Source organism: Melanerpes formicivorus, unplaced genomic scaffold, assembly GCF_026170545.1.
Source record: "Melanerpes formicivorus ecotype bairdi unplaced genomic scaffold, bMelFor1.0.p_v2 SCAF_2, whole genome shotgun sequence".
In the NCBI taxonomy this organism is placed as follows: Eukaryota; Metazoa; Chordata; class Aves; order Piciformes; family Picidae; genus Melanerpes; species Melanerpes formicivorus.
In genome coordinates, this window is record NW_027142354.1 from 36,209,664 (window position 1) to 36,232,008 (window position 22,345).

At 41.5% G+C, this 22,345-nt stretch overlaps 2 protein-coding genes across 6 annotated transcripts in view; one reads left to right on the top strand and one right to left on the bottom strand.

Moving 5' to 3' along the window:
- The window catches only part of VIT (vitrin), a 53,638-nt gene extending 45,168 nt beyond the window's left edge, over nucleotides 1-8,470 (top strand). For both annotated transcript variants that reach the window (XM_068156233.1, XM_068156242.1), the window contains 6 exons: nucleotides 374-436; nucleotides 3,145-3,292; nucleotides 3,508-3,611; nucleotides 4,097-4,323; nucleotides 6,922-7,435; nucleotides 8,292-8,470. In XM_068156233.1, the coding sequence (XP_068012334.1) occupies nucleotides 374-436; nucleotides 3,145-3,292; nucleotides 3,508-3,611; nucleotides 4,097-4,323; nucleotides 6,922-7,435; nucleotides 8,292-8,470 (1,235 nt within the window). The remainder of the gene's footprint in view (nucleotides 1-373; nucleotides 437-3,144; nucleotides 3,293-3,507; nucleotides 3,612-4,096; nucleotides 4,324-6,921; nucleotides 7,436-8,291) is intronic.
- Nucleotides 8,471-13,885: 5,415 nt separating this feature from the next.
- Nucleotides 13,886-22,345, bottom strand: part of STRN (striatin) — a 79,224-nt gene continuing 70,764 nt past the window's right edge. For all 4 annotated transcript variants that reach the window (XM_068156193.1, XM_068156199.1, XM_068156208.1 and 1 more), the window contains one exon: nucleotides 13,886-22,318. In XM_068156193.1, the coding sequence (XP_068012294.1) occupies nucleotides 22,149-22,318 (170 nt within the window). In that variant the 3' untranslated portion in view covers nucleotides 13,886-22,148. The remainder of the gene's footprint in view (nucleotides 22,319-22,345) is intronic.

Sequence of the window (22,345 nt, forward strand, 5' to 3'; positions counted from 1 at the left end):
GTCTCAGGAGCAAAACACTGAGAGGTCACCATCCTGCACCATGGCCACCAGTCTCTGCACCTGAGGAATACTCAGCAATGCACACTGATCCCAAACCCTTGCAGTGAGGGGACTGACTCACAAGTCAGTCAAAGTTGGTGCTTGGAGAGATTTTGGTGCCACTTCTAGAAATGCCTTCACTATTTTTTTACAGCAGAAGCAGCACGTGTGGAAAAAGGTAAGCTCCAAGGATGTGCTCCCCATCCTCGTTTCCTACCCATGTCAGTCCTCAGGCCAGGGGGGCACTCTGCAGACACCCCACTGACTGCTTCTTTCCAGAGCAAGCGAAACCACAAAGCACATACTGATGGAGCCTTTCCTTCCTCTCTCCTAGGCTTCAGTTCAAAGGAAGAGTTGAATCTGAAGCCACTGGAGTCCATCTCCCAGGGGAACCCAAGTATGTACTTCAGAATTAATTTCATAATTAAGTGATACAATTTTATTAATTACAAGTTGCTGGAATGCATTCAAATTAAATAGCACAAGGTAAGTGTTCAAATAGGTCTGAGAAACTCAAACACATTTTTTCCTTGTAGAGAAGCAGCAAGCGCTCTTCACCAATCCCTCTCATATATGCCATTGGTTTTTGCTTCTACAGAAAAGGAAATAACAGCCAAGATTTAGCTTACCTGGGCAGGGAGATGGTAGATGCTCACCACTAACTCTTCCTGATCAGCATCAGCTCCACATTCCTGAAGTGAAGAGCTTCACTCAGGGACTTTGATGGTGGGGACAGCAAATCGATGTATTGCGGCCAGGGTTAGGAAACTGAGCCCTACTGACCAGCACAGGCTCCTGTGGATATGCTGAATGCAGGCACCCTTCCTACAGCAGCGGGTGGGAGGAAATGAAAACACCTGAGAAAGGGACCCAGCATCTGCTGCAGCAAGGGGAGAAGGGATGCAGAACAAGCATCAGGGATCCTTCTGTCCAGGGACGGAAATGTAGGGTCCTCTGCTCTGAAAAGCAAAACTTCTACAACCCTTTATAATTAAAGGCAGATTGGCTCATTAACTCATCTGTAGATGGGGGCCAGAGCAGAAGGAGAAAGAGAAAGCAAGCTCTGAATGGAGAGATGGGGTCATCTGCTGCCTCCTTAGGGAGAGCTGCCCTGAAAAGTGGGCTTCACCCTCCCACTGGCTCCTGGGTCTTCTCTTGCCCATCCTCCAGCAGCTGAATGTAGTCTCTAGTGGAACTGGGATTTCAAGGACTCTGTACATTAACTACTGAGCCACATGTCTATATATTCCCAGGCACTTCTCCTAATACTTAAAAGTATTTTTTTCACCCTATCAAAATGTCAAATACACCTAAAAATGATACAGATATTACAGAAAAAATCAGAAAAGGCTAAGATTTATGCTACAGACTGAACTGCACTGCAGGAGAGCAGAGCACGGTATTGCAGAGATGCAGGCAAGCAGAGATCCAGCAGCTGACCTGAGATAAGGCACACCAGAATCAAAACTCTCATCCCACTAATACCTCTAAGACCATAAAAGCTGTAATTCAGATTTTGCCTCCCTGCAAATCAGAAAGCACTCAGCTCCCTACAGAGCCTGTGGTCTTCCAGAGTCCCACTAATGCCCCAGCACCAAAATGTTCTTGCTGTCTGAATCCTCCCCAGAAATGAAGTCCATATTTAAGTGTATGCAAATCTTTGCATGCCTGGACCCTGCTGGCTAACAAACTCCCACTTTCCACATATAGACTGCATGGTGTAGCTCCCTTTGAAGGACAGCAAATTGAGGAAAACTTGACCGTTAATTGAGGTATTATTTGTTGTGGGTTTGTGGCCTTGCCTCATGATGTGCTGTGAACGAACATGGTTCTCAGTCACGCTTCTATAATCCAGCATTATTAAAATGAGAAAAAACAGACAGCTACAGGAGAAAAAAATTGAAGGTAATGAGATGGCAGGCAGTTGCATAAGCCTGTAAAAAACAATTGGTGCTTTGTAGCCTTCAGGCTACCTAATGATTAAAACACTATTTTAGAAAGTCTTATGGGTAGGAGGCATCATCAGAGAGAAATCAAGAGATGGGGATGCCCTGGATGCCAGAGGAGTAAAATGTTAATTAGCGCTCTAGTTAAGATGAATTTTGATCCCACCCCTGTTGCAGTCCAGCTGCTAAGTGTTTTACCACTAACTTACAAAGATATAAAATCAGACTGGCAGTGATGAGGATGGCATTTGCAAAATCACAGAAATGCAGCTTGTCTGTGTAACTAGGTGGAAGAGTCTGGGTGCAGGTGTAGCTTTTCTAGAATAATTGCTTTCAGCCCAGAGAGGCAACAAACAACAGCCCACAGTTGCTACTGCACACAGATACAAGCCTGTCCCACAGCTACACATGAAAAGAGCCCTCCCTCAGTCTGAACATACCAAGTGAAATCATTATCCCCAATGTTAGCTCCAGCCCAGAATGAAGTTGCCTAACAACTATCATTTAAAAGTAAAGAGTTGCCAGGACTGTCATCAACAGATCCTTGAAGAAACCCCACAAAGTCCTTTGACCCAGGCACACCCTGGGCATCATGTGTTTAGTGAATTGATTGGGTGCTCTCTCCCCTCTGACCAGTATTAACACTACATGTGAAGAGCTGTTCCTATTACATCTACTATACCAATTAAGCCCACAAAAGTGTAACCAAGGAAACTTTGAAGTCTGCATTCTGCAGGTGGCCAGACCACAAAATCCAAGGGGCACATCTGGTTTTACAAACTCTTACCACCTCTGGGCTGTGAATAAAGTGGGCCAAGACCATGTTGTGGCTTTGAGGCCATGGAACATGAGCCAGCTTGCTCCTGTGTGGTTGACATCTTCTCCCTTGCCCTCAAACTCAATACTTGCAGACTGACCTGGAGACAGTTTCTTGCCTATTTGTTCCCAGCCAGGCTTGGATATTGTATGGGAGAAAATCATGCCATGGAACATATTTACCAAAGAGCAGGACATAACTGAGTCCCCAACTTGTCCTTGTTAAAGGCTTTTTGGTAGAGCTTGTGCAGCAGGACAAGTCACTGGATATAGTGACTTCACAAGAAGCACAGCTGTCAGAAAAGACTAAAAATATTTTCTGTGTTTGTGTGTCTCTTCTCAGATTGCAAGATTGATTTGTCCTTTTTGATTGATGGCAGCTGGAGCATTGGTAAACGCCGCTTTCAGCTCCAGAAGCAGTTCCTCAGCAACATAGTACAAGCCCTCGGCATTGGCAGCATTGGTCCTCTGATGGGCGTTGTTCAGTATGGGTAAGAGCTTCATAGTATCATAGTATCTTCTCGTGCAGCTTGCTCCCATTGCCTAGGGGCACGACTGCACACTCTGGCAGCTGTAGCTCTGCAGCTGACATGTGCTAAAAGTCTCCAGATAGCAGTCAGGAGCCAGGCTGCACAGACCAGTCATACAGCTTTCGTATTGTTGCATACGAAACAAGCTAACAATTGCTCTCATTTCTTCTTTTTAGCAATGACCCTTCCACAGAATTTAACTTACAAACTTACACCAACTCCAAGGACCTAAGAGATGCCATTGAGAAAATCCCACAAAAAGGTGGACTTTCCAATGTTGGTAGGTAATGGGGCTGCTTGCATGTCCTCAGCTAAGAGAGGGCTCCAGAACCTAGATTGTACCAAGACCGTACCAAGGCCACACCTCCTCACCAGGTACAGAGGCTGTGACTGAATGCTGCTCCAGCGTTAAGGCAGGGCCAGAGAGAGTACTGCTCCTGCTGTGGCCTGCCTGTGTTGGTCCACTGTGCTGTAGCTCTGTCACAAGTGGACAGGATCTACCATTCTCCTTGTGGGCATCTCCTACTGCTATTGATGGGGATTCTTGCTAACCCAGCTTGTCACCCATAGCTGCCATGGGGCCGAAGGAGGGACTGGACATAGTTCAGCACAGGAGGGCTCAAGCAGGCACTTGGCACTAAAAGTAGCAACTTCCTCTACTGCACACACTCCAAACACCTGAATCAACCCACTGTCTGCCATTCCATGAGATTATCATGCAAAGTGCTTCCAGACCTGTAACTCATTCTCATCTTCTGATTCCAGGGAAGGCACTTTCATTTGTTAACAAAAACTTCTTTTTGGATGCTAATGGAAATAGACGTGGAGCACCCAACGTCGTCGTAGTGATGGTGGATGGTTGGCCAACTGACAGAGTGGAGGAGGCCTCCAGGCTGGCCAGAGAATCAGGCATCAACATTTTTTTTGTCACTATTGAAGCAGCTGCTGAAAGTGAGAAGCAGAATGTTATTGAACCAAAGTTTGTGGACAAGGTACTTACCAGCCCAGACTCTGACTAAACTTCCCAAGCTATTTCATTCAGAGCATTTCTCTTTCCTTCTTACCACTTACAGTTATTTATTGCCCTGCTTATACTGTCTTGAGGTCTCCCATACAAAGAGCCAGGCAGCAATACTGAAGTCAGAAATGGGATGAAGTCAGCAAAGTTATGATTTATGGAGCAAGTGGCTTTTTTACTGCTTAAACACTGGCACAAACTTGCAGTCACACTGACACGAGGGTTTTTCCAAATATACAGTAATGTGACAAAGCACAGCAGCAGCCTGAACTTTCCACAAGCCTCCTGCTATGCATCTCCTGCCCAGAAAATGCTGAGGATCCCTGACGGCTTAATGCCAGTGTTGCATTCAAAAAATGTCCCATACATGCAAATGTTGGGACCCTCCCTACCCAGGCATATCCTAGCTGTACACCCATACTGGATAACTCAAACATTTTGCTTCCACTGTTGATCTGATGTGGGTCATTTTTCTGTAGCTTGTTTCTGCTGCTATGGACTTCACTGCAGCTCTTGGAAAAATAGTAAATCCCTGCCAGGTGTTGCAAGAAAAGAAAACACAAGCCTTGAACAGTTTATGTTTGGCACTAACAGTAGATGCCTGCTCAGGAGTGTTTCAGAGCAAGCAGGCACCCATTTATGGCAGGCAGTATCTACCAGGCTGCCAGACCAGGCTGGGCTCAGGAGGCAGGGTCGAGTTATCTGGTATTTTCAGAAAACAGATTCTCATCTGAGCCATGCCACTGCCATGAAATAATCTCCCACGAATCTCAGAGCTACTCCAGAGAGCTGCACTGTCTCTTGACAATATTTAATTGAGTCTCATTTGCATTTAATGTTTGTAGAAGGGCAAGACTACAGAGTCCCTGCAAACCTGCCAGGGATGGGGCAGAAGTAGGGGTAGAGTAGGCTCAGAATAGGAAGGTGAAGAGAGAATAATAAGTTCATACTGCTGCATCATAACACTAAAAGAGAAGCATGACGGTAAGAACAAATCAGAGTAGGCCATGGTGGGAAGCCCAGACTGGAGGGAATTTTAAGTCCCTTGGAGCTGCTGGGCTTTCTGCAAGTCAGGACTAAGCACCAAGAAACAGTCACTTGGTCTTTTAAAACACTCACACACAAAATTGATGGATAGAGCCTGGCTTAACAAAATATTCTTACCCAGAGACACTAGACATTAGCATTTAAGAGACACTAAATCTAAGGACCATTTGATCCAGCTTGTCCCAAACACTCCTCCCCACAGACCTGACTTCTCCCACTGCGTCTTTTGTGCTACCCCAACTTCCTACCCATGTTCACCTCACTTCCACCAACCCTACAGAAACCTCCCACAGATCTGCTACCATGCAAGTATTCAGTTATATAAAATAACAATTAAAATTAAGACTATTTGGCAGAGCCACCACAACAGGGAATCATTACAGGCTTGTTGCATTTTCATCAAAATTGCATGTATTTTTTTCTGCTTGGAAGGCTATGATCCAAGGATAAGCCAGCTTCCCTCCCAGGCTTTAATTCAAGGTAATAGGGTTTGTCAACAAGCAAAAGTTTCCTTGATGCTCAGTGATGGGAACTGAAGCTGTGACCTGGCAAACACACAGGCTCACATAATGCCCACTGGAGCCACATTAACAGCAGCTTTGTCGTTTGGATGCTTTTTCTGCATACAGTCACATCCTGGGCTGCATCAAAAGAAGTACAACCAGCAGATCCAGAGAGGTGATTCTGCCACTCTGTTCTGGTAATACTGCACCTGGAGTACCACATCCAGCTCTGAAGCCCTTGATACAGGAAGGACATGGACCTGATGGAGTGGGTCCAGAAGAGGGCCAGGGATCAGGGAGTTGGAGCACCTCTGCTACAAGGACAGGCTGAGGGAGCTGGGGTAGTTCAGCCTGGAGAGAAGGTGGTTCTGGGGAGACCTAATTGCCACCTTCCAGGACCTGAAGGGGGCCTGCAAGAAGGCTGGAGAGGGACCGGTTCACAAATGCCTGCAGTGATAGGATGGGGGGTGATGGTTTTAAATTAGAGAAGAGCAGATTTAGACTGGATGTTAGGAGAAAGTTCTTTATAATGAGGGTGGTTGAGCACTGGAACAGGCTGCCCAGAGAGACAGTTGGGGCCCCATCCCTGGAGATATTCAAGGTGAGGCTCAGGGGGGTCTGGGCAACCTGATCTAGCTGAGGATGTCCCTGCTCACTGCAGAGGGGTTGGACTAGATTACCTTTAGAATTCCCTTCCTACCCGGGTGATTCTATGATTCATCTACACAAGCCTGGCAGGTGGCAAACTTGCTTCTTACATTTTTTTGACTACTATAACATCAGCTCAATACCACAGCTTTTTCAAAAAAAGGCAAGGAAAAATGGTCTTGTTACACAAGCAAAGCATCTGTGATGCCACATTGACATCATTTCCCCAGGAAAGCAGATGGTGACTGTGGAGAGGCCACTTCAGACTCCAGCACTGCTCTTTCCAGGAGCCTGTGTTTACAGTTCAGCTACATATCCCAGCTGAAACAGGCAGACTGAACTCCCATTTCATTCATCCCTGTGTTGTCTTGCAGGCAGTGTGCAGGACAAATGGTTTCTACGCCATCAACGTGCCCAGCTGGTTCAGCCTACACAAGGTGGTGCAGCCCCTGGTGAAGCGGGTGTGTGACACCGAGCGGCTGGTGTGCAGCAAGACGTGCCTCAACTCCGCCGACATCGGCTTCGTCATCGACGGCTCCAGCAGCGTTGGCACCGGCAACTTCCGCACTGTCCTCCAGTTTGTAGCCAACATCAGCAAGGAGTTTGAGATTTCGGACACTGACACCCGCATCGGAGCTGTTCAGTACACCTATGAGCAAAGGCTCGAGTTCAGCTTTGACAAGTACAGCACAAAGCAGGATGTGCTGAGCGCCATTAAAAGGATCAGTTACTGGAGCGGTGGGACCAGCACCGGAGCAGCAATCAGCTACGCCTCAGAGCAGCTGTTTAGCAAATCCAAACCCAACAAAAGAAAGATCATGATTCTCATTACAGATGGCAGGTCTTACGATGATGTCAGAGTGCCGGCCATGGCAGCTCACCAAAACGGTAAGCTCTTCTATTGCTGTCTGCTTCCCTACATGCCTCAGCATTTACCCAGCTCAGAGAAATGCAGTTTGCCACAATTTAAAGGCACTGGATAAAACATTATGAAGGAAGAGTAGCACCTCATGCTGGGGGTCTCACTGAGCTCTAACATGACAAGCACCTGTTAAACAGCTGAATAAGTACCTTAACATTTTAATAACTTTTTTTTAAAGATCACATAAATCCAGCAAAGTGCAGCTATGTCTAGGAGATCTCAGGGGATTTCTACTGTCTTAGTAACATATGAAGCCTCCTTTGGCTTTTCAGTCAAGATAGTCATACATCTTCCAAAATAATTACAGAATCATAAAATTGTTAGGGTTGGAAGGGACCTCAAGGATCATCTAGTTCCAACTCCCCTGACATGGGCAGGGATACCTCACACTAGATTGGGTTGCTCAGAGCCACATCCAGCCTGGCCTTAAAAGCCTCCAGGGATGGGGCTTCTACTACCTCCCTGGGCAACCTGTTCCAGTGTCTCCCCAGCCTCATGTTGAAGAACTTCTTACTAACATCCAATCTGCATCTACCCGTAGATGGGAAGATACTTGTATTGAAACAAGAACTTGTTGTTCAGACCTAGAGCAGAAGCTTTACTGTTGTTTAAACCTTTTTGCTCTTGGCAAAAGGTACTTCCAAAGCACAAACTAGACCTTCCTTTCAACTTCAGAATACCATTGTTATACAGAGAGAGCACACTGCAACTCACTGCTCCTATTTTTGTGGCCTGGCAACTACATTTGCAGTACTGACCTCAAATCAAATTTAATGCAATGACAACCTTTATGCTCCTTCTAAACTCTAAGTTTCTTTCCAGGAGTTATAACTTACTCTGTTGGCGTTGCTTGGGCAGCCCAAGATGAACTGGAAGCCATAGCGACAGACCCGGATAAGGAGCATTCCTTTTTCGTGGATGACTTTGACAACCTCTACCGCTTTGTTAATCAGCTCATCCAAAACATTTGCATAGAATTTAATTCCCAGCCTCGAAACTGATCGACTTGAGCAAGGTGGGAGCCTCAGGTGCCATGCTGATGGCATGCCAAGTGCCACAGGAGTAATACCAGCCCTCAGTTCAAGAAATACTGGAGATGTTTTTTCTTTTCCAGTCAGGAAGAGTGATAGCAGCTCTGTCCCTATGCAGATAACACTTGTAGACTGTTGATTTTCTTATTTTTTTCCATTCCTTTTTGTTTCTTTTTCTTTCTTCCCTCTTTAGAACCTCTGAGTTGGATGGATAGTGAAGAGGGCACTAAACAGGGAGGAAATAAATAACTCAAGCTGTTATAAAAGCCGCTTCCGGTATAGAGTCCCAGCTTGCCTGATTCCCACCTTTTGGTACAAAAGCTCCTTAAAATGCATCATCTGCTTCCTTAAGTGGCCAAATCCTTTCAGGGAGTAACCACGCTGCTCAGCTGCCGTGGCAGAAGCATTTCCAAGTGGCACTACCCACCAGACAACATTCAGCTCAGGGCTGAAATACCAGGCATTTTTGATGGGTCACAACTGAAAGTTGAGTACCTTCTTAAAAGGAGGCACTCTCAGCATATAGCTGTCTTGCCAGCAAGTTAAACTTCAGTTAGTGTAAACTCAAGCACTGAGATTGATTCAAACCTAGAAGATGGAAAATAAGTCAGAGGAAAGCAATCTTTCAACCCCAACAAAGCCCAAATTCCACAAAGCAGCCAACACACAGGAACTGGAATCTAGACTTGTAGAGCACTGCATTAATAATTGATTTTGACAAGCATCTTTTCCCCTTAGCTTTCTTGCTCAAGTCTTGTGCAGCTCAAGGCCTGCATAGGTGCTTGGACAGGGGAGACTCTGAGGAAAAAGATGGATTTTCAAAAATTGTGAAAAGCATTTGGAACCCTGTGCCCAAACATTAAACCACAGCTCGTAACAGTTTATAGCAGTCTAAGGTGAAGAGAGCTATTCAAGAGTCATTAATGTGATTTAAGAAGGAATTATCTGACATCCTCTATTATACACTGGGAAAAGTAGCATTTCGAGCATTTACAGATATCCTCTCCCAAATCTAGGATTTAATTCTGGCTTATGGATTGATTTTGAAATGAACCTACTACATCCCTGGATTATTCAAAACACAGAGTTATTACTTAAGTGAAGAACTAGCCATACCATTATTCAGTAGGGGAGGAGTGACACAGTAAGAAGGCCAAAAGAATTGTGATTTACTTAGGAAGCAGCAGTTACTGGTTACATTTCCATCCAGTATAGTTTAAGAAAACATTTTGATTAAACAAAGTAATGAAAGGAAGGGGAATGCAGTTTCAGAGCAAATATAAAAAAGCTCCTTTTCAGACATCTTATAGCAAAGCCATGCTGTGTCAGACTTGTAGAACTAACAGGAAATGGGAAGAAATTAAAACTCAGATTCCACATCATACTCACAAACTAGGCTTTTAAAACACTTACAGTTCTAATAAACATGACCAGGATGTTTATTAGACACATACAAATGTTCATTGAAGTAAATTACTATGAGGAAAAGTCCTTTCTACCAGCAAAACTATCACCATATTTTAAACCATTATGTTTGGAATTACCACGTAAGTAAGTATAATGTGAACTAATAAGAATCACAGAATCAGTTAGGGTTGGAAAGGACCACAGGGATCATCTAGCTCCAACCCCCCTGCAATGGGCAGGGACACCTTACACTAGATCAGGCTGGCCAGAGCCTCATTCAGCCTGATCTTAAACACCTCCAGGGATGGGGCCTCAACCACCTCCCTGGACAACCCATTCCAGGGTTTCACCACTCTCATGGGGAAGAACTTCCTCCTCACGTGCAGTCTGAATCTCCCCACCTCCAGCTCCATTCCATTCCCCCTAGTCTTATCACTACCTGATATCCTGAGAAGTCCCTCCCCAGCCTTCTTGTAGGCCCCCTTCAGAGACTGGAAGGCCACAATAAGGACAACTTGGAGTCTTCTTTTCTCCAGACTGAACAGCCCCAACTCTTTCAGTTTGTCCTCATAGGAGAGGTTCTCCGTCCCTCTGATCATCTTCGTGGCCCATCTCTGGACACCTTCCAGCATGTCCATATCCCTCTTGTAATAGGGGCTCCAGAACTGGATGCAGTACTCCAGGTGGGGTCTCACCAGAGCTGAGTAGAGGGGGAGAATCACCTTCCTTGACCTGCTGGCCACAGTTCTCTTGCTGCAGCCCAGGATTTGATTGGCTTTCTGGGCTGCAAGTGCACATTGACAGCTCACACAGAGCTTCTCGTCCACCAATGGCAGATTCCTCCTGATCTCCATGGTGTGGTAACATCACCCAAGCTGTGGTTCCCTCAAGAGATTAATGAAACCAATCCTAGATGAAACAGCATTTCGCTGGTTTTACGTAGACAAGGTTCAGATCTTCCCCTTAGAATACACATTCAGTTCCAGCTTTAGCTGAACAGCAGCAATACAATATTCCAACTCAGACAGAAGAGGAAATAGACTAGACTAGATTAGACCAGACCAGGTTGGAAGAGACCTTCAAGATCATTGCATCCAACCTATCATCCAACACCACCATATCAACTAAACCATGGCACCAAGCACCCTATCAAGTCTCCTCCTAAACACCTCCAATAATGGTGACTCCACCACCTCCCTGGGCAGCCCATTCCAATGGGCAATTACTCTCTCTGTGCAGAATTTCTTCCTAACCTCCAACCTAAACCTCCCCTGGCACAGCTTGAGACTGTGTCCTCTTGCTCTGGTGCTGCTTGCCTGGGAGAAGAGAGCAGCCCCCACCTAGCTACAACCTCCCTCCAGGTAGTTGTGGAGAGCAATAAGGTCACCCCTGAGCCTCCTTCTCTCCAGGCTAAGCAAGACCAGCTCCCTCAGTCTCTCCTCATAGGGCTTGTGTTCCAAACCGCTAACCAACTTTGTTGCCCTTCTCTGGAGCAGAACAAAGATACAAAATATATTTTTATGCAGTTTTAATACTAATCTCTGCTGCTGCACTTCCACAGCAATACCCTCTTGGCTTGAAAAAAGATAAAGATTAACAATATGAGTCAGGTAGAAGCAAAACAACCTCATCTCTTGACCCAGCTCCCTAACCACTATGCTGCTGACAGCATCTGTCAGTAAGGGACTTCATATGGGCTGCGTAAAATTCAAAACACAAACTGAATTTACTGGGAACTTCAGACATCAGAATTAGTGTTTGAAAATCTGTTTGCTTGGCAATTAATTTGGAGCTGAGAAAAAGGTCTAAGTCTTACCTTTTATCTGCTCCTAATATTGAAGTTTAATTTTTAATTCAATAGCTTACCACAACATATTGATTTCCATTGCAGTTGTACCCTCCCAGCAGACTGGTATTCCACAAGAACTCCCTAGTGTGTTTGTGCTCTGCCAAAAGGACAGCATGGCTGAGTCAGACATTAGGAATAGTTAAAGCCACACATGCTCTTTAGGATACATGTTTTAATTTCTTCTGAAAGCTTAAAACTTCAAGCAATGACAATGGGCTTTCAAATGCTCGTTCACAGGGAAGCTGCACTTCTGTGTCAAGCATATATTTAAGGGTACTCCAGGGTTTGTTGTTGTTTAAATGGCTTATCTATGGCCCTTGGCTGTCAATGTGCAATTTTACTAACTTCTTGGGATGACCTTGAAATTGGTGGATCTCAAAAATGTGGAAGTGGTTTAATGTTTAATCTGCCTCTCATCTAAACTTTGATGTCTTGTTTGTAAACAGTGTAAACTCGAGTATAAGCCTCAAAATCTGTAATATACCCTGTTAACTTTTACCTTTCCTAGCAATCAAAATATCTACCATCTACTAAAGTCTCTAAATATCGTTTTATTAAAAACCCAGGTAACTTATGTATAAACCTTCATAAATGCTCGAGGGTGTATATTTGTTTGAAGAAAGCAGAACTCTTTCTGTAACACATACAAGCTATTTTGAGCTTATCAATACAATGCAATAAAATGGCATATACAGTATGTGTCATCTCATATGTGGTGAAAATATAAGCACCAAATATGCTCCACACCATTTTATTTTCTGAAGCACAGCTGAGGTTCTTACTAGATTATAGAAGACTTAGCAAAGTTGGTAGTCACCCTCGATCATTCTTCTTTTTCTCTATCAGCAATGTTATGAAAACAACTTGATCATTTTTCCATTCTCATCTCAGTTGGTTAAGTCTTAGTATCAGGCCACTTGCATTTGCTAAATCACCTACATACTGAAATCACTGCAAGTGTACATTTATGTAGCAGAGTGCTTCAAGTCCCTCAGTCTTTTTTAACCCATACTAAAAACTTAAACTGGGCAGTATCACAGGTTTTAGTATGACACCAGAAACATCACTCACAGGAAGAGACACAAGTGCTGTATTTCTTAGTATCAGCTAAAGTCCTTCTCTGATTGCTAATAAAAGCTTGGGAGTTCTTAAACTGCATTATCAAATACTCACAGAAATTGTTCTTTTTAAGCACAATCAGAAGTGGTAATTAAAAATGCCACAATACAACTGAGTACACTTTTCACCCTTTCACTTGCTTTTCTCACCCAATCACTATGGGGATGTCTTGTTCATAGGCAAACTCACAAGGGTGTTGGTCTCCCATATGGGTGGGTAACTTCTATGTTGTCAGTGACCTCTTTCTTCCTATCACAGGAATCTCCTACTGACCCTCTCTGTAGGCAGAATATGGATGAATGCCATCACAGTCTCATTTCATCAATTCCCTTTTTCCTATGAGAAGGGAAGATGAGTAGGACTAAATTAGAAGGGTTATTTTACCTACCATGAACAGGAGACAAGAACTTTGCTTATCCCACGTATCAGCTTAGAAAAAACAGGATGGACTAACCAACAAGGTGTTCTGCTCTGTTCTGTTTAGCTTCCCATACCACCCCCTCAACAGTGCCATTCTGAGCATTTTCCTGTAGAAACACAACTACCATCTGTGATGTGTGGTTTTCTCTCCCTCATTCTATCTCCAAGCACAGAACCGTACACTTATTTTTATGAATGTCCTCAGTGCACCATATCTTGCTGCAATCAATGTGCCACTGTCAGACCAGCTGCTGCACAATGGTACTGTTCACGCTCTGTGTGTCTGTTCAACCCATGAGGGTGCGGGGGACTGTGTGTCTGAGTGCATGGAGAGATGTGGGGAGTCTACAGTGCCAGGATGGCAGAGCAGTACAAAAGCAAGACATACCGAGGACAGAAAAACCTGAGACACTGATGAGACTACTGTCTGGTAATACATTGCACAGCTGAAAAGGAAGTTCACACATGGTTACCTTGTACCTTTCCAAAGAGGTCTACTTGTCTTAGTCTGAGTGCACTTCCACCTCCTAGTGCACATTCTAATCCCATACACACCTAGTGATAAAGGATTATGAAGACAGAACAAAATGTTGAAAAATAGTATTTATTAGCACCCAATTTACATAATTATATGGTACAAATGACACTTACTGCTGCTGGAACATTAAATAAAGCTGCTTTTGAAAACCAATGCTTATTTCTGGATGTCCATGTGATTTTGCTCAGCAAAGAACGCAGGTACCACACTTCACTACTGTCATACCAATACAAGTATCTGCATGGTTATGTCAACATGGTCTCATTTTAAATAACACACTAACAGAAGCAGATTTATCTAATTTTAATGACAAAATATTTACTTGTTCAAGCAAGTGAATGTAGCTTTAAGTACAACCTATTCAGGAAGTTTCACAAAATATGAATTACAGTGAAAAAGAAAATTCAGGGCTGCAACCAGGAAGCTCAAAAATATACTGGCATATTCCAAATTAGTATCCCTCTGAATTTTCTCTCTCTGCCATTTTAGGTATTTATCCAGGATTTTAAACTACTGAGTGTTAGTGTGAAGTTTAAAGAGTTTGAAGAGGCATTTTCATTTAAAGCAAAAATTGCATCCTTTTAATAATACTTATCAAATCTTTGGAGAACTATTCACTTTTTTTACTTTTCTCATGCTTTGTGATTAAGAAGACTTTCTAAAATCATTAAATTTAAGGATACTAACTCAAAACTATTTCCTTCACAAATTAGAGAACAGAGTTTCTCACTTAAAATAACATCCACTTTGTACGACAGTAGCATTGAATCAAGGTAATTTGGTGGCACTGAAATTATGACAAAGCCTTGTACTGAGACAAAAACTGACAAGCAGACTATTACTCAAGTGAGTAGATATTTCTCATTTGGATCCACCACTTCACAAAACACCTGAAGCCTAACATTGTTTCAAAGTAGTGATTCATAACTGGCATGCAAAACCATAACCTCATCATAATTCTGAAGGGGAGTCTTAGTTTCCTTTAGCTGTTTGTCAGTCACAGTAGCCTTTTCATATCAATTACCTGTCATGGAAGTGACCCAAAAGAGAAGAAGATAGAATTAACTGTAGTTATTAACATTTAAGTGGTCATCACCAGTGGTATCCTCTCCAAAAGAGAACTGTCAAGTAACTCTAAGTTCAATAACTAGTCTTGCAGAGAGGAAAAAAAAAGTGTATTAATGTAACAACAACAATAAAGTAACAACAACAACAAAACTCCAACAAAATCCAAACTACAGTCCATAAGGCAAAGAAATTTGTCCTTTTTTAACCTGTTACCTTCTTTTGAAAGAAAGCAGTAGAAGGTACTTCTACAAAGCACACTGCAGGTAGTCAATACGCTGACAAATGTCAACCAACAAACAAACAAAAACATCATACAGCAACAAGTCTTCTCAGCATGGATTTACTTCCACAAGATTTTTCAGAAGTATGATTCAAGGAAAACATAGCACATGAGTGCTTCTCAGTTTACCTGGGCTATAAAGATACAAGAAACTGTTAGCTAACATGCTCAGTTTGCATTTCCAGACTAAAGGGCTAACATGTATGAGACAGTTTGCAAAAGATATTCATGTCTGTAAATGCCTGACTGCCAGAAAATAAGTCTAGGAGCCATACATCTGAAAAGAAGCTACATTCAAAAAGCACACATCCTGATGACAGGAAGAATAAAAATATAAATTTTTAATGGAAAAATATTAGCTTGAAGTCCATTGTTTATCCCTTATACAATGTTTTTGGCTGCTTTTAATAAGTATTCCAAAAATAATGAGAATATTTGGCTTGGCGGCAAGTTATCCCTTCCCTTTCTAAACAGTACAAATCCAGCTGCATAAATCTTTCTCAGCATCCCAGTCTAATGCTCTGGTGTGAGGATGAAGGGTTTCTTGAAATAAGCAAGGAAGCAAGTTGGGAGCCTGCAATTCAAACTGAGGGAATGCCAGTAAACTGGGCTTGAGGACCACATCAAGACAAGGCTTTCAGCAGCTGAGAAACACACATGCAGGCATGGTTTAAACATGAGTGTGATCTTCCAGAATCACAGCATGAGTAGGCAACACAAGCAGGGTGAAACTAGTTTAAATGCACAATACCACAACCCAGACTTAATCAGGAAGATGGAGTAATAAGCACACATATTATTAGTATGTGCCTTTTCAGCTCAGACATAGTTTCCATTTTGTCATTTAGCAACAAATCTCTCCTGACAATGAACCAGTTGAGACTTATACATTGTACTATTCAACTTGGTTTACACCTTCTGTAGTGGAATTTTGATTTTCAAAAACATCTTAAATGGTACAGCATTTTGTAAGTTTTCACAACAGACTACGGAGCAGCAAAATTAAGTCAGCAGGTGGAGCATAAGAGGTAACTCAGCAGAATTAAGCAAACTCGGAATACGGAGGTACAAGTCAGCTTTTTGGTGGTTGAAGGAGCAGAACTGAGGCTGAAACCCCATCACCCTTCATAAAACACTCTAAGACAAAAATCAATAGTTCTTTATGAAGTTTACCCTACAATGAGACTGCACTGCTTATGAGAAATTAAGAGTCTGAGAAAATATAGTCTGAAGGAGGATTTAAATGGGATGACAGAAAACAAGTAAGAAAATGATAGATAACCTGCACAATAGGTACGCTCATTAACACAGGCAGAGACATAATTTTAAAGGTCTTATTTCACAGCCTCCTCCCTCCTGGGATTATCCCTATCAGCTGAGCGAAAAAGCACTTGCTTGAGGACTATCCACACAAAGGTCATGCTAGATGGCCCCTACACCCCAGGTGTTTGTTCATTTGCTCTGTTGCATGTAATAGTGTCTTTTTACAATATGGGTTATTTCTTGCAAAACACCCCCTGTATAACTGGATGGATTAACACAGTTTTCCATCAGTTTCTCTGCTGCTCAGTAGAAAAATTGCAGAGGTTTTGACTAGCTGTTTACAGACCACTTGTTTCCATAATGCTATTCACCTTTAAGCCTAAAGATACTGAAGAAAGAATCAAGACAGTTCACCTGTTCTAACACACGTGAGATGAACACATTATCTGATTTAGATCAAATATTCTCAGCATCTTCTTGCCCTTGCAGAAAGAGGGAACTTCCTGAGGCACCTGAACAGTTCTTCGGGGAAATCTTTGCGTCCTCTCTGTCACTCAATACTAAGAATCCCTACAATGCTCACCAACAGCAGAAGCCCAAGAAAATTCAAATTGCCATGTCAAAGATTGCAAAATCTTACACAAGCCAATTTACCATATGCAAGTGGTTTACTATCCTATTCTGATTTCTGCATTCTTAACAGCACAGTCTGAAACTATTTCTGCTAAACAGTCACAAATTTCAGAATGTTTTAAAATGCTATATTATAATCATGTTCACAGTCATTTCCATGAATTTTACCATCTCACTCATGAGAAAAATGAAAGGTATACATGCTAAATACTGAAGAAGTATTTTTTTTCACAGAATGGGCTATTCAGTGTGAAGCAAGTCATACAGCACTGTATGTAATACACATGAACTATGTAGACTATGACTGGATGCCAGGGGTGTGTGGAAAAGGTGAAACAATCCTAAAATTTTACTCTTTTCTCCAAATGTTGTGGCTTTGGTTCACAACAGTAATGGATATCATGAGACAAAGCGCTGGTCCTGCAATTTTGTATTTACATGTTTATCTGGAAACAAAAGAGTAGTCCTGCTACAGTGTCTGAGGACCACAGCCTACAGGTCTGCAAAGTCAAAAATACAAATTATCTCATTTGCAGATACTCCCACACTGCAGAAATTACTTGTGGAAACTTGATGCTTCAGCAAAGAGGCCTCCAAGGAGAACATTATTGTAGTCTCTTGTACAGGCACAGGGACAACCACAATGACTTCCTTAACCTCAACCCACATAACTAGGTAGGTATTTCACACAGGTGTCAAGCAGGCTCCCTAGGACCAGCTGCAAAGACACTGCCAAACCACAGCTTGCAAATGCTTTCCAATACATACCCTGAGAGGCAGCCGGTAATGCCTGCTTTCTAACTTTTTGTTTCCTTTGGGATGGCTAACACTTCTGCCCATTGAACACAGCTGAAATGAAATTGCTGCTCCCAAAAATTACATTGTCAAAACATGAGGAAGGAGGTGGGAAAGTAGAGGTACCTATGATCAAAATGGTGTACTGAAAAGGGTGATGTAATTAAGTCCCTTATCTCTCATACATTAATCCAAAAGAGTAAGTTTCCAGTTAAATTCATAGCTGTGAAATAGCATTGTAGAGCCTAATCACAAACCTGTATGGTGAACACCACACATTTCCTCAAACACATCACATATGGGTCAGCATTAATGAAACATTGTTTGAAAACATATAGCCTAAGAAATAACCTATGGTATGTGACACACGGTTCTATAAGCTTCTTGCTAAAGAACATATTTTAGGAGGGAAAAAAAGATGCATGAGATTCAAACAGTATTATTTAGGAGATTTTCTTACAAGTAATAAAACCCTGCATGCTGTATGTCAAGAGTGTTCTCTTTGAGGCACAAAAATAAATGCAGACACTTGGATTTTTTTAAGAGTGAAGAAAGTATTTTCTGCAATATAATTATATCTCTGTACTGTATCTAAAGCTCCAAATCATTTTGTGTAAGCATTTTGGTAACTGAATCAAATATGTGAAAGTAAACAGCGCAGTGAAGTAAACTAAAAATGAAATTTAGAGTATTTAGACCTAGTGGAACAATTTTCAAGAGATGAAAGGACTTAAAAGTCTTCCATTATTAAACCCAAAAATCAATAGGACAGGCTAAAGTTATGCACGCACACAAAAATTTGAGTTAAGCATTAAAAAAACCCTAACAATGTACCATGCTAATTAGGGGGGGGAAAGTAATGGTAAAATGTTATATACTGATGTTGCACAAAAATGCTTTTTTGCAAGAGTAAGTCTTAGGTCCAGTTTGGTTTTCATCTTCAACAGATTTATGTATCATATTGATTAAAGTTACCAGTGACACTGAACCAGGAAGAACTGCCCATAAAAGGGAAAAATTAAAAACAAGGTGGTGCCCTTAGAGATCAGAAGTTCAAAGCTTATAAACCCCAGGATAATCATAAAACAGGAATTAAGTATCTAGCTGCAAAAGAATCACAACAACACATGGAAAATGAGGAGAAACTTAAGGGGCAGGAGTACTCAAAATTATCTAAAGCAACTGTCAGATAGAAAGAAACATGAATTTGGTTTGTGAGACACCAGCCAGAAGGCCAAAACTTTGGCTTTCCTACACAAAAGCATTATGTTGCACAGGAAACAAACAAACAAACAAACAACAAAACCCACACTTAGTCAATGACCTTTAGTCTGAGTCCAGCAAATCATGCATGTGGAATGGTGTTGTGGGCACTAAGTTATGAAGAACTGAGCTAAAAAGCTGAAAATAAGAAAAAGATGTGTAAAAAAGCACACTAAAAATTATCTTGATGTGGAAAGGAATGGAAATACACAGCTAGAATCACTGTGTGCATGCAGATCTCAAAGTACAAAGACAATGAGGAATATGCAAAATGGCACAAAACATGGCTTGGAATACTGGCATGAAGTTACAAACAACAACTACTGAACATCATATAAATCCTCCTGCCAGTGAGATGTAATAGTTGAAATAATCTTTGAAAGGAAGCCGCATTAAACCACACTGTCCCAAGACATTATTAAAATGTGCAAATCCACAACCCTGCTTTAGCAAGCAGATGGACTAGATAAGCAAAATAATTTTTTTCATCCCTAACTCCGGCGATGATGTTCAGAAGATCTGACAGGCTCATGCACAATACCCTGCAGTCCAAGGATGTGAGCAAATACAGTAGAAAGACATTGACATCAATTATGAAGACTAGCACAAAAATATATATACTCCACAACCTCTTTGTAAGGCTACATTTGATTTGTTTTTTTAAAGGCACCTCATCCTCTAGCTATTGCCAGCTTTAAAAAAAAATAATAATTAATCACTTTTCAGTTTGAGCAAGAGCTCAATAGTGAGAAGGAAACCTCTTTCAATTCACATTTGAACAACCACTTCTTACATTCCAATTGTAATCAGAATGACAGTCTTTAAAAACAAGCATGCCAGCCTATTAGTTCTATGTACAGCAATTTCAGCAACTGTAACTACATAATATACTGTGTAAGCAAAAGCACAACATTCATTTCATACTCACACCATTATCCTTTGTATACACAAACTCAAGAGAACTCTTAATACTAAAACATTAAAATGCACCCATGGAGTCTTCCCTTACTAGACACATTTAATACATGTTTACAATATATATATATACATATATACTATACATAACTTTTAGATTTTTCCAAACAAATCTTTGTAATCTCCTCTTCAAAACGAAATAAAATGACACTGAAAGAATAAGAGTCAAGTACACAACTCTCACAAAGCTGAATGCTCAGTTTTGCGGACAAGTTTCACCCTTTCCATCACAGCCTAAACACTTTATAAAAACTAAATAATCTGAATTACTATTGTAGTCATCTCTTTCATGTAAAGTTCTAATCTTATCTATGGAAGTATTTTGCATATCAATATTATGAAGTGACACATTTGAATACTCTGAGCAATAAAAGATATTCCAGGATATTTTAGCAGTAAATACGTGTTGCAGGCTCAAACAGCATAGGTGAACCTTTTTATTCTAAATAATATAGGTGATTTCAGCTCTGAGATCAGCTTCAAATATGGTCCCATCCCCAAATGCCACACTAAACCCATGGTCAAACCCTCTATGTTGATAACTTTCAAAGAGTCCTTCTTAAAAAGTGTTAGTTGAAAGGTAAAGATTTATTCATTTCCAGTCTTAACCTCAGACTGGTATGTGGAAGAGTTGCACTGGATTCTTTCCTATTCATATCAGCACTAGAAATCATCTCCAGCAGAAATTCTGCCTTCCCTTCCCATTAGAAGAAAACATTAACTTCAATCTTATGAGAAGTAATAACTCTGATGATGACACTTAATAGAAAAGAATCCACTCATCTTGCTTTAAGAAGGGGGAAAAAAAAACCTAAAAGAACAAATTAAAAATTATTACTCATTCAAATCAACAGAGAGGCTCTGAATACTTAACACAGGTCTGTTGAGAAATTACAAGCACTGCTCATTCTTCACATAACCTAACCCATGGCATGATACGTCAGTGAAGAAGACAAGTTGAAGTCCCGCAAATGGTGAAGATGTGAAATATCTCTAGAAGTAGCAGAATCTCCCAAATCAACAGAACTTTGTATACTTCCCAACTACTGCACTAGTAGGACTCATACAAAGCATCAGGTAAAGATTTAATCCTCAAAAGAAGTATTTCACTGTCATCCTTAATGCCCAGAATGATACCCTTTTTTGCAGTGACAGAAAGAAGAGATGAATGTTTGATAATTAAATTGTAGGACCGTTTCTTTGGAAAACGTTGTGGTAATTTCTTGTGCCAGACCTCGAAGAATAAACAGCATTATAAATCTGAATAAGTTAAGTCTGCTACTATAGTACATACAGACTGTTTCAGTCTACTGTTAATTGGGACTAGACTAAAGACTAAGCTTCTAGCCAGATGCTAATACAGTCTTTAAAAAAAGCATATAAATTTTTTGCAAATTAAATATTTACTGTGTAACACAGAAGATGCAAGAAAAACTTTACTGCATTTTAATTTGTTACTAACTCACCTTCTTTGAATTGCATTTATCTTAGGCTAGCAGCCAGATGGCCAAGATTAAATATCCACTACTGCTCTCTGAACAGTATCTACTTTATTAAGACCAAACAGATGACAAAGTGCCTCTCACATGACAAAGTAATGAGCATGTGAACTGACAATTTCCACGTGATTTAAGTACATTAAGATTGCTCAATGAGAAGCATCCTAGGAAGCTCCCTCTTTTCCTACTCCCTGATGCAACTAGACCCCTTTCTCTCCAGTACTCAGTTTTATTAATAAAGAATACATCAACCTAGTTTCACCCAAGGCCTGCCTGGACGAAAATTCACACCCTCTGAAATAAAAGCACTTCTTTTGTTTTTGAACTATTTGAAACTGAGAGATTCCAAGCTCTCAGCACCAGCTGAGCTCACAGAAATCAGAACAAATGTCAATTTAGAAAACAGCACCCCGCAAAACTAAACGCTTACAAACATTCTCTGACTTATACGGCAGGATAAGAAGACCCACGCACTCCTCTTCTCTTTTGTGCAGCTGGTTAAATATATACAAAGCTAGAGTTGAAAGGAAAGCATTCTGTCATACAAACACTTTAGCCAGGGCATCTGCTCCTGCACTGGCGATATAACATTTGGAGGGGTGGAATGCCACATCGTGAATGGACTCATCAAATTTTTTGCGATGAGCTGTAAATTCTTGGATGCAGGTCTTGCTTTCAAGATTCCACAAGCGAATCGAACAGTCATGACCTAAAGAAAGGGGAAACAGATTTCTCT